Here is a 12,054-nt window from a genome sequence, read left to right as displayed (position 1 = left end):
TCGAAGACTAGGGATACAGACTTACATTGATGCACGAAAGATATAGAGGAGATATGAGGAAAACCTTTTTTGTACACAGACAGGAGTTACAATCTGGAACTCAAGACAAGTACATGGTTCCCTGAAAGTGGCGTCACAGGTAGACAGGGTGGTGGAGTAGGCTTTTGACACGCTGGCCTTCATCAGTCAGGGCACTAAGTATAGAAGTTGGGATGTAATATTGCAGTTGCACAAGATGTTGGTGAGGCTGCATTTGGAATATTGTGCCCAGTTTTGGTCACCCTGCTATAAGAAAAATGCCATTAAACTGGAAAGAGTGCAGAGGAGATATGCAAGGATGTTGCCGGGACTCTAGGGACTATGTTATGGAGAGAGGCTGGGATTTTTTCATTGGAGCAGAGCAGAAAGAGGGGTAATCTTATAGAGGTGCATAAAATCATGAGGAGCATACATAGGATCAATGCCCACAGTCTTTTCCCAGGGTTGGGGAATCAAGAACTAGAGAACATAGGCTTAAGGTGAGAGGGGAGAGATTTAATAGGAACCTGAGGGGCAACATTTTCACCCGGAAGGTGGGCAGTATATGGAATGAGGTTCCAGAAAGTGGTTGAGGCAGGTACATTGACAACATTTAAAAAGTACTTGGACAGGTACATGGATAGGAAAGGCTCAGAGGGATATGGGCCAAACACAGGCAAATGGGACTAGCTTAGACAGGAATCTTGGTCAGCATGGACCAGTTGGGCTGAAGAGCCTGTTTCTGTGCTGTATGACTCCATGACTTGTAAGGGAGGGAGAAAGAGAATTTCAAAAACCAGCACATCTGGCCTCCCACTTGGCTGCTGGACTCACCACTGAGTTCAGGGGTGGAGCACAGCTGTGCTGAGCTGAGCGGCTGAATGAATATCACAGTCAGTCCCTCAGGTTTACGCCTGCCTTGGCTGGTGCATGTAGTACAGCCTCACACACTTGAATAGGCCTGGATTGAAAAGGTTAGTCCCTGTAAGTGGTGTGTCTCTTCATTATTTTAATCAATCATAATGTTCTTAATTAATTTCTGTAACTAATATGTGTCTTCAAGTAAGTTAAAACAATATATTTAATTAGTTAAATTCATTTCAACAGATTTTAAATGTCTCTAATTATTAGAGACATTTAGAAGCAATTAAAAGCCTTTGACAGCCTTTAGAGGGGAAGGGCAGGGCCTCAGGATCCGCCACCTGAGGCCCTGTCGTGGTTTGCTGCACTTCGCAGAATGGCTGTGGCTGTAACACGATTTGATCCATGAAGCCGCAAAAAGTGACACCACTGGAATAGCACTGAAAGCAAGCACAAGGAACGGTCTAGAATAAAAAGAATCTAGCCCAATGAAGTAACACGCACCTACACATAACAAGACCTACATAACTTTCAGACATGGGCACTTAACATAACATTCACCAAATGGTAGGCAATGATAATCTCCAACAAAAATATCTAACTAGCTTCCCTTGAAACTCAGCAGCATTTCCATTACTGAGCACTACCACAACCACCACACCAATATTGTGAGGAGTGCCCCTTGACCAGAAACAACTAGAGATGCCACATAAATACTGTAGCTACAAGTGCAGGTCAGAAGTTAGTTATCCTCCCCAGATCCTCAAAGGTTTTTACCATCTGCAAGGAGTATGAAAGAATACATTCGACTTGTCTGGATGAATGCTACTCCAGCAATGCATAAAAAGCATTAAAAAAACGAGCTGCTGGAGGAACTCAGTGGGTCAGGCAGTAAAAATGGACAGTTGTCATTTCGGTTGAGACCCTTCATCTAGACTGAAAAAGTAGAGGGGAGATAGCCAGTATAAGAGGTGAGGGGGAGGGGTGAGGCAAGAGTTGGCAAGTGATAGGTGGATCCAGGTAAGGAGGGGTTGATTGGCAGACGGAGTCAGGTGGGGGAGGAAAGGGTGGAGATAATGACGGGGGCTGGGAAATGATAAGTGGAGATAAAGGGCTGCAGATTATGGAATCTTATATGAAAGGAAGCAGTGAACGCGACTGGCATACAGTCTGCCAGACTACCCATTCATTTCTTCCAATACTAGTTGTACCATCTACAACATGCACTGCGGCAATTAAGTAAGGATTCTTCAATAGCACCTCCCAAACCTACAACATATATAAATCAGAGAACAAAAACAACAAGCTTGTGAGAATGTTATCACCTCCACATTCCCGACTTAGAGGTGTACATCCTTCGGACTTGGAAATATATTACCATTCCTTAATTATAGCTGAATCTAAGTCATGGAACTCCTTGCCCAACAGCACCGTTGGAGTATGTACAACAGTCTGACTGCAGAGGTTCAAGAAGGGAACTCATCATCACTTTCTCAAGGGGAATGAGGGATGCGCGATAAATTTTGGTCTTGTCAGTGATACATTGCATAAATAAATTTTGAAAAAAATCTCTAAGGTCGGTTATCAAGAGTTTGGAACAACTGCAGCATGACATTCTCAAATTGCCTGCATTTCCTCTAGTAAATAAATCGTGAAGAGGGGATTCCCCCATCAGTAACATATTTTGCAGTTTTCTTTTCCATACTTTGAGAAATTCTGTAAACAAGAAAGAATCTTGAGGAAAACTTCTAAATGAAGCTGGGAGCCAAACAAGATAAAACACTAATCCAAACTAAATTTATGACTCTATATACAAGTACAATGAGACATAGAAATTTGCTTTTATGATTCCTGCATCAGTGGTTCTCAGTGGCTTTTCTGTTACCACTGCATTTCATAGGGCAGAAAATACAATATTTAGGACTGTTGATTTCACCTTGGCCTAAACTCATCATTTGTATGATTGTACTTAGCCACATTAAGTTTATTGTACACTCATCTCATTTTCAGAAGGCTTCAGAACAAAACTTAAATTGGCTATAAAACTCTAACACTACCATAAAGAACCATTAGGTTTACACTGCAGTAAACCTTTAGTCTACCTGAACACATGGATTAAAACTCACCTTCACTTTAGAATGTGTAAGTACTTTCTTCATATTGGCCTGTCCTAATTAACTAGAATATACTTGTACAATATAATTAGACATTACAATTAGACATGGCTAATGTATCTGAAGACATAAGAGGTTCTGCAGATGCTGGAATCTGGAGCAGCACACACAAAATGCTGGAGAAACTCAGCAGGTCAGGCAGTATCTACAGAGGGAAATAAATAGTTGACGATTCGGGTTGAGACCCTTCATCAGGACTGGAAAGAAGAGGGCAGAAGCCAGAATAAGAGGGTCAGGGAAGGGGGAGGAGCACAGGCTGGCAGGTGCTAGGTGAGTCCAGGTGAGAGAGGGGTAGGTAGGTGGGTGGGCGAGGGGGTAGATGTAAGAAGCTGAGAGGTGATAGTTAGAAGAGGCAAAGGACTGAAGAAGAAGGAATCCAGTAGGAGAGGGCAGTGACCATGGAATAAAGGGAAGGAGGTGGGGAATAGATGGGCAGATGGAAGGGGAAAGAGACAGGGCGAGGAGGCCACAGGAATGAGGGAAGAGAAGGGTGTGGAAAGGAGGGAGGAAAAAAGGGTGGGAAAGAAGAGGGGAGGGGTTGGCAGAATTTAGAGAAATCAATGTTGATGCTAGGCTCTTCTTCTGTCGCCTCCGTCTCCAGGCCTACTTCTTCGGCAAGGATTCCCCACCCCCTACTGATGACCCCTTCTTCCTCCTTAAGCCCTCTTCCTCCTCTTGGACACCTCATCCTGGCCTTCTGTCCACGCTGGATCTCTTCATATCCCTAACTGCTGACGGGATATTGACCATCTCAACTTCACCACTCCCCTCATCTATTCCAACCTCACTCCCTCTGAATGCACTGCCCTCCACTTCCTCCGCACCAATCCTAATCTCACTGTCAAACCTGCAGACAAGGTTGGTGCTATTGTAGCCTGGCAGACGGACCTTTACATTGCCAAGGCCAGACGTCAACTCTCAGACACGTCCTCTTCCTTATCCCTCAACCTGGACCCCACCAAGGAGCATCAGGCCACTGTCTTCCACACTACCACTGACCTCATCACCTCTGAAGATCTCGCCTCTGCAGCCTCCAACCTCATAGTTCCCCTACCCCGCACTGCCTGTTTCTACCTCCTACCCAAGATTCACAAACCCAACTGCCCCAGTAGGCCCATTGTTTCTGCCTGCTCCTGCCCCACTGAACGTGTCCTCATATCTTGACTCCATTTTGTCCCCCTTGGTCCAGTCCCTTCCCAACTACATCCGTGACACTTCGCATGCTCTCCATCACTCCCATAACTTTCAGTTCCCTGGCCCTGACTGCCTCATTTTCACTACGGACGTCGAGCCCCTGTGCACTTCCATCCCCCATCAAGAAAGGCCCAAGGCTCTCTGTTTCTTTCTCGACAACAGACCCCACCAGTTCCCCTCCACCGCCACCCTCCTCTGTCTGGCAGAACTGGTATTTACCCTCAACAACTTCTCTTTCGGCTCCTCCCACTTTCTCCAAACCAAAGGTATAGCCATGGGCACTCGCATGGGCCCCAGCTATGCCTGCCTCTTTGTTGGCTATGTGGAACAGTCCGTGTTCCAAGCCTACACCGGTAATGCTCCCCAACTCTTTCTCTGCTACATTGACGACTGCATTGGGGCTGCTTCCTGCACCCGTGCTGAGCTCGTCAATTTCATCAACTTCGCCTCCAACTTCCACCCTGCCACCAGATTCACTTGGTCCATCTCTGACACGTCCCTCCCCTTTCTGGATCTCTGTCTCCATCTCTGGAGACAGATTAACTGCAGACATCTTTTACAAACCTACTGACTCCCACAGTTACCTTGACTACACCTCTTCCCACCCTGTCACTTGTAAGCATGCCATCCCCTTCTCCCAGTTCCTCCACCACATCTGTTCCCATGATGAGGCTTTCCATTCCAGGACATTGGAGATGTCCTCCTTTTTCAGTAAACAGGGCTTCCTTTCCACCACCATCAATGCTGCTCTCACCCGCATCTCCTCCATTTCCCGCACGTCTGCCCTCACCCCATCCGCGCCCCCCACATAACAGGGACAGGGTTCCCCTTGTCCTCACCTACCACCCCACGAGCCTCCGCATCCAACACATCATTTTCTTCAACTTCTGCCATTTCCAACGGGATCCCACCACCAGGAACACCTTCCCCCTCCCCTCCTCTTTCCGCTTTCCACAGGGATCGCCCTCTCTGCAACTCCCTTGTCCACTCATCCCTCCCCACTGATGACCCACCCTGCACTTATCCCTGCAACCGCACTAAGTGCTACACCTATCCCAACACCTCCTCCCTTACCACTACTCAGGGCCCTAAGCAATCCTTCCAGGTGAAGCAGTGCTTCACCTGTGAATCCAAGGGTGTCATTTAATTGCATCTGGTGCTCCTGGTGCGGTCTCCTCTACATCCGTGAGACCTGACACAGATTGGGTGACTGCTTTGTCAAGCACCTTCACTCCATCCGCCGCAAAAGCAAGGATCATCCGGTGGCCAGCCACTTCAATTCTACATACCACTCCCATACTGACATGTCCATCCACGGCCTCCTCTATACTGCCACGTTGCGGCCGGGTGCAGGTTATAGGAACAACACCTCATATTCCACCTTGGTAGTCTCCATCCTGACGGCCTCAACATTGATTTCTCTAACTTCTGGTAATCCCCCCCCACATCTACCCCCCCCCCCCCCCCCCAACTTTCTTCCCTCCCTCCTTCCCCACCCTGGTCTTCCCTCATTCCTGTGGCCCCCTTACCCCTTCTCTCTCCCCTTCCCTCTCCCTCATGACCTGCCTATCTACTCCCCAGCTCCTTCCCTTTATTCCATGGTCCACTGCCCTCTCCTACTGGATTCCTTCTTCTTCAGCCCTTTGCCTCTTCTACCTATCACCTCTCAGCTTCTTACATCTCCCCCCTCCCCCACCCACCTATCTTTCCCCTCTCACCTGGACTCACCTATCACCTGCCAGCCTGTGCTCCTCCCCCTCTCCTCCCCCGACATTCTTATTCCTGCTTCTGCCCTCTTCCTTTCCTGATGTAGGGTCTCGACCTGAACCATTGACTGTTTATTTCCCTCCACAGCTGCTCCCTGACCTGCCGAGTTCCTCCAGCATTTTGTGTGTGTTGCTAATGTATCTGGGTTGGGATTGGATTTGTCTCTTAGAAGAAGCAGAATAATATAAATAATTCCTGCTTACTCCTAGTATAAAAACAACTTGGGAAAACCAAAGAATTAGACAAAAATGACTTTCAACCAACATATCAATGTGTTCTTCTGAACCTCCCTGTCTAAAAATTTTAACAAAGGAATGTTTCGCTTGTTCCTTGGGTTTTGTAGACTCTCCATTTTCTCACTTTTGCCTCTTGCTTTCAACTTACTGCATGGCCATCTTCCTCCTCATCACCCTGTAGTTCAAATTGACTCTGACAGAGCTACAGATCCTTTTCAAGCTTCCCTGTGAGTGAAGCTACAGAGCAAAATGACTACAGATCCAAGTAACAGTTCTCAGGTACTCACTATCTTCATGGGTCCGAATCATCTTGGGCGGACTCTTGGGACCATCGCCTGGTGTTGTAAAACACAATACAGATGTGTAGTATTTTGTGAATTTCCTGAGACCTGTAAGTAGGGCTTCATGGCGTGTTCCATGGAAATCAGGGGCAATTGTCATCATTGCAACTGTGCTTGGTGGCTCCGCAATCCAAGTTAGGAGCTGATGAGAAAAGAGTAGAAGTGTTGGAAATGGGGAAGCTTTGTAAACATATACAAAAAAAATCCACAATTTCAAAAATAAATTTTTTTATATTTTTTTCTTTTATTGGGCAATTTTCTCCTGCCCCCACCCCACCTCTGTTTTCTTCAAGATGTGGCACATGATGAGAGGTTGTGAAGGTGGCAGTGGGTCTCCACCAGTGTGACCACAATTATGTTAGGTATAACAGCCAAGCCCCGTCTTTTCCCCTCATTCTACATGCACAGATACACTTTCCATTGGGGAAAGGGAAAGAAGGGACTGGGAGAGATGTGGTGGAGAGACATTGGGAAATAACCAAAAGTAGCTGATTTACTCATTTTCTTAGCCTGTAGGGGATCCTAATGTCATTCTGGATATCAACTAAATCTGCAGATCCAAACTATGTCCTTTTTTGTTTCAGTACTAAATATCTGACAATACATTTCCCAAAGAAACATTTCAATGGCATGATTTCATTTCTACAAATTGACCAGTATTTGACTTCCGTTTTAGTTTTTGCAATTTGTTTAATTACCTTGTAGCCTTGGTTGATGCCATTTATGAACTGCTGAGGAGGAGGATCCCACATGAACCTGACAGTAGTGGAGTTCACAGCTTCCACTTCTACGTTCTGTGGGGGTGCTGTTGGGACTATATATAAGCAGAACAATGATTATTTTTTTTTGCAATCAACAAAAATATGCCAGATGACAGTGAATAAGCTTTGCCAATTTTCCTACAATGTATCAGTCACAGCACAATCTTTAAATGTCTTATCATTTTTGTGGAAATTCACATTCTCTACTCTGCAATGTTCTGTGAGTTAAGCTATAATGAGCTCATCTGAATTACTGTTCACTTGGAAGAAACTTGACATTCTGGACTTAACAGAGAATGAAACCACCCTTATAGAATGCATTGTGCATTATTTGGTAAAAATTGTCTCCTTATTAAACATCTTTATCACCTAATATACTGTGAGAAACAGCTAATATACTGAAATTACAAGACCTGCAGCTTGAAAATAGCTAGCATATTCTCCAGCACAGTTCTCTGGCCAAACAACAATAAAGTTCTCAATGACAGAAGCCTCTGTTTACCTTAGTGCAACTAAATTTTCTGGTTTTAACTGAGTTTAGCACAATCAAAGGATAAGATACAGGAAATTGACCAACATGTTTCCATGCTGTAGAACTCAATAACTATGCCTTCTTTTCTGAATGATAATATTTTGTTGTAGGGATGATAATGAAGGCTAATAAAAGTGGTGCCGGTTGATTCACCCTTCTTTTCTGGGGATGCCCATTTTAAAATTGCTCTTCAAATATCTGTCCTTCTGATTTGCCTACATCTGACTCAGTATATAGTTGTAGAAGTAGCTGGCACGTGAGTAGAAAACAGATACGTAAGTGGCACTGAATAATCAAAGTAAAAATTCCCAAGTTATACTAAAACATGTAACATTTAAAATGTTACCCTACAACAAAAGGTATTAAAAATTATATTTGACGATGCTGACACATTAATGATGGGGCTCAGGGCCACAGTCACAGTGAGTTCTTGACAATATCTGTGCTAATGAGATGGGATGAGATGAAAAATCAAAACATTGAAAGACGGAACGTCAGAGTTGAGTGATTATGGATTGTCTTTGAACACATTCAAACCGACTAAAGTGAACAAAAGACCTTTGCAGGAACAGAGACAGGGTCAGATTCAGTGTATCTGCTGAAAACACAGTTCATGGTGCCAAACAAAGTCAATGCTGTGGGAGGGAAATTCATTAGACTTTTTCATGCCAAGATGTTGGTGCGAGGACAACCAGTCACGTTTCAACTTGACCCTGAAGCAACATGCAACCTCCCTAAGAAAGCCATTAATTTCAAGGTGATAGATGTTGAACCAATGAGTGATGGGCTATTGAAGCACAAGCCAGCCAGGAGACGTTATCTGAAGTTGGTGAACCCAAAGAATTAGGAGAGAGATGCTGTGGATTTCACTGAAGTAGGCCAGAAAATCACACTCATTCTTGGAAATACTATTGTACAGTAGAGGGGAACGATAAAGGCACACCATGACAGGATCATGAAAAATCATTCAATCAATCACATCAGATGCAGAACTCATGTGCAAGTTTGCATTTGTCTTTAGCAGAACATGGAAACTAGAAGTCACATACCATCTATTCCTACACGAGAGGAAGCAGTGGGTAGTACACCCATCAAGGTGCGTACCTCTTAAGGAATAGCTTAAAGCAGAATTGGAGACTGACCAAGGCGGACATAGGACATGCCTATGTAGCTGGGATTCAGCTTGGTGTGTGTTAAGAATTCAAGCGGCAACCTAAAATTTGCCTAAATCCAAGAGAGGTTAATGGAGCTGCAAAAAATGAACCATTGCCCCATGAAGATAATAGAAGATGTTTCACCAGACCTGAGCAAAGTGTTTTAGTCTAGAAAGGGTATATTATGGCATCAAGATCTTTATGAGAGAGCTCAGATTTAACCTTTTTACATTCAGTAACTACCTTCGAAGGATGTCAACTGGAATTAAGAGTGCACCAGAGGAATTTCAGCAATGGCGGATGCTGCACTTGAAGATCTCATTGGTGTAAAGACTTCTACAGATGATTGGAGAAGGAGAAACAGAGGAAGAGACAGAGTTGGGCTATGACTAAGAACTGAGAGCTGTGACGGGCAGATACAGGAAAATAATCAACTAAACCAGCAAAAACTGAAGTTCAAAATGAAGGAATGTTCCTTCATGGGTCACCTGATGACCAAAGAAAACCTGAAGCCAGATCCAGCAAGAGTCACGGTAATGAAGGAGATGCTGAGTCCGACAAATGCTTTCTAGTGTTCAACTGTCCATGCACGTTGCTGCCTACTTAAGTGACCTGTGTGAGCCACTCAGATGTGAACCACTCAAACAAGAAGTACACGGGATGGTGTTGGTTGGACACTTATGAGCAAGCAGTCAAATGTAACAAGAACCACACAGCAAAGCTTGTATGATGATTTTTTCATGATATGAAGGAATTGGCAAATACCTCAGAAAAGTGTCTTGGAGCAATAACCTTTCAGGAGGGTCACTCAATAGAATACACAACTAGAGCTCCATCAGACAGGAGATGCATTATACATAAATTGACAAGGGGCTGCTGACTGTTAATTCTGACTCAAAGGCATTTCACCAATGTACATGTGTAAGTAGTGCAGGCAAACAAGGTAAAGAGTTAATATTGGAGACGCAAGAGACTGCAGATACTGGAATCTGGAGTAAAAAAACAAACTGCTGGAGCAACTCAGCGAGTTGAGAGCATATGTGGGGGGGGAAAGGAATTGTTGATGTTTCAGGTTGAGGCCCTGCATCAGGACTTAGGGTGCAGAAGGAAGGTAGCCAGTTTAAGGAGGAGTGGGGGAGGGGTGCAATAGGGGCCAGTAAGTGATAGGTGGACCACAGAGGGGTAAAGGATGATGGGCAGATGAAGCCAGGTGTAGGGAGGGGAAAGGGCAGAGTTGGGAGACAGAGGAAGGTGGGCGAAAGGTGGAAACAGACAAGGAAACAAAAAGGCAGATGGAGCCAGGTGAGGGCAGGGGAGGGTGAAGATGGAGGCAGGCATGGTAGTGTAGCAGTTAGCGTAACGTTTTACAGCGCCAGTGACCCGGGTTCAGTTCTAGCCACTGTCTGTAAGGAGTTTGTACGTTCTCCCCGTGTCTGCGTGGGTTTCCTCCGGTTTCCTCCTACATTCCAAAGATGTACAGGTTAGGAAGTTGTGGGCACGCTATGTTGGCGCCAGAAGCGTGGCGACACTTGCGGGATGCCCCCAGAACACCCTACGAGAAAAGATGCATTTCACTGTGTGTTTCGATGTACATGTGACTAATAAAGATACCTTAATCGTATCTATATTGTCTGGGGAAAGACATGCATGTCGCCGAACCCTGTATGTCTGCTGGGACATACATTTGACTAATAAAGATCTTATTAAAAAAGTGGGCAATTCAGACAGGATGGAAAGAGAAATAGTGTGAACGTATTTTCAGTCTACATGAGAGATGAAATGGGCACTCGTATTGACCTCATCTTCGGAGGTGGAAGGGTACTTGTTGCCAAGCTATGAAAATAACATGAAACAATCGCTCCTCTCACCTGAGAATGGTTACCTCTACAGAGTGAGAGAAAGCATTTCCTGGCCAAGGATGAATGGGGAAATCAGGGAGAATGTGCAGAAATGTGAGCCCTGAAGATCTGAAGAAAGGAACCAACCAACGATAGCTCTTCACTCTCATCCAGTCCCAGACAGACCTGAGACAAAAGTTGAGTTAGATTTGTTTCACCTGTAGAGGCGAAAACATAATTGACCACAGGTGATAGGGATTTAGATCATTCACAATTTAAAGGACAATATGTTGCATATGGCATTGCTGAGCAGCTATGGAAAGACAGTGAGCCCTGTGAGAGTGGCCAAGGAGCTAAGCCATCACTGACAGACCCCTATTTGAGCATCCCAGCCTTCCAAAAAATTCGATCCAAAGCATGAGGAACAATCCTGTGCAGAAACTTACTGGTAGTGAACTATAAGTCTTCTCCAATAACAATGGCTGCTGGAACCAGAAATGCAAAGTTGCACTGGAAGACAACTGGAGGCAGTCAAATGAATTCAAGCACTTTACTACAACAGAGGTACCAAAGACCTGCTGCTCCAAAGGGTTGGAAATACAGCGATGATGAGGGTCACACTAAACTAATACCAAGTGTGGTGGAAGACTGTAATGACTCCAAACATGCCACATCCCAGATCATTCAGGGTCATGACAGAGGACGGTGTCCTACTTTGAAAGAACAGGCAGCACCTCAGAAAGACCACTGAAGAGATTTGATTGACTGAAGCGGATATAAAGAAACTTCTAACTCTGTAAAGTGAGAATACCACAACTCAGCAAAAGGCCCTGGGAGAACAGGAGTCATTTAGGATTGGTCAGGGACGACAGTCTGTCAACTCAAGTATTTGTAGGATTTTGTGCCAAAGTTAAGCACATAGAAACTGGGTGATTATTAGATTTTATTTTCTTTTTTATTATTAAACATAGAATGTAACGTGTCATACATAATATCTGTTTAAATGCTGTTTCGATGTTGTTAACATTTCAATAACTCAACAGTTCTCTGGGACACAATAATGTGTGAACGGAGTTCCGGGGTTGTCTGTTTAGAAGGAAGTCACAGGAAGATCTGTTGGCCAGCATTGTAGCTGGTGATATGTTTCTGATTATTTTCCAACAACAGAGAATTAATGT

General features: G+C 44.7%; 1 protein-coding gene across 1 annotated transcript in view; it reads right to left on the bottom strand.

The window, feature by feature from the left end:
- Positions 1-12,054, bottom strand: part of sdk1a (sidekick cell adhesion molecule 1a) — a 604,439-nt gene that overhangs the window by 135,845 nt on the left and 456,540 nt on the right. The window contains exons 19-20 of the mRNA XM_052021137.1: positions 7,290-7,405; positions 6,538-6,733 (exon numbers count right to left, since the gene is read on the bottom strand). Coding sequence (XP_051877097.1) covers positions 6,538-6,733; positions 7,290-7,405 — 312 coding nt within the window. The remainder of the gene's footprint in view (positions 1-6,537; positions 6,734-7,289; positions 7,406-12,054) is intronic.

This window comes from Pristis pectinata, chromosome 8, assembly GCF_009764475.1.
Source record: "Pristis pectinata isolate sPriPec2 chromosome 8, sPriPec2.1.pri, whole genome shotgun sequence".
Classification (NCBI taxonomy): domain Eukaryota; kingdom Metazoa; phylum Chordata; class Chondrichthyes; order Rhinopristiformes; family Pristidae; genus Pristis; species Pristis pectinata.
The sequence above is the reverse complement of the archived record's forward strand: the minus strand, read 5'-3'. Positions and strand labels throughout refer to the sequence as shown.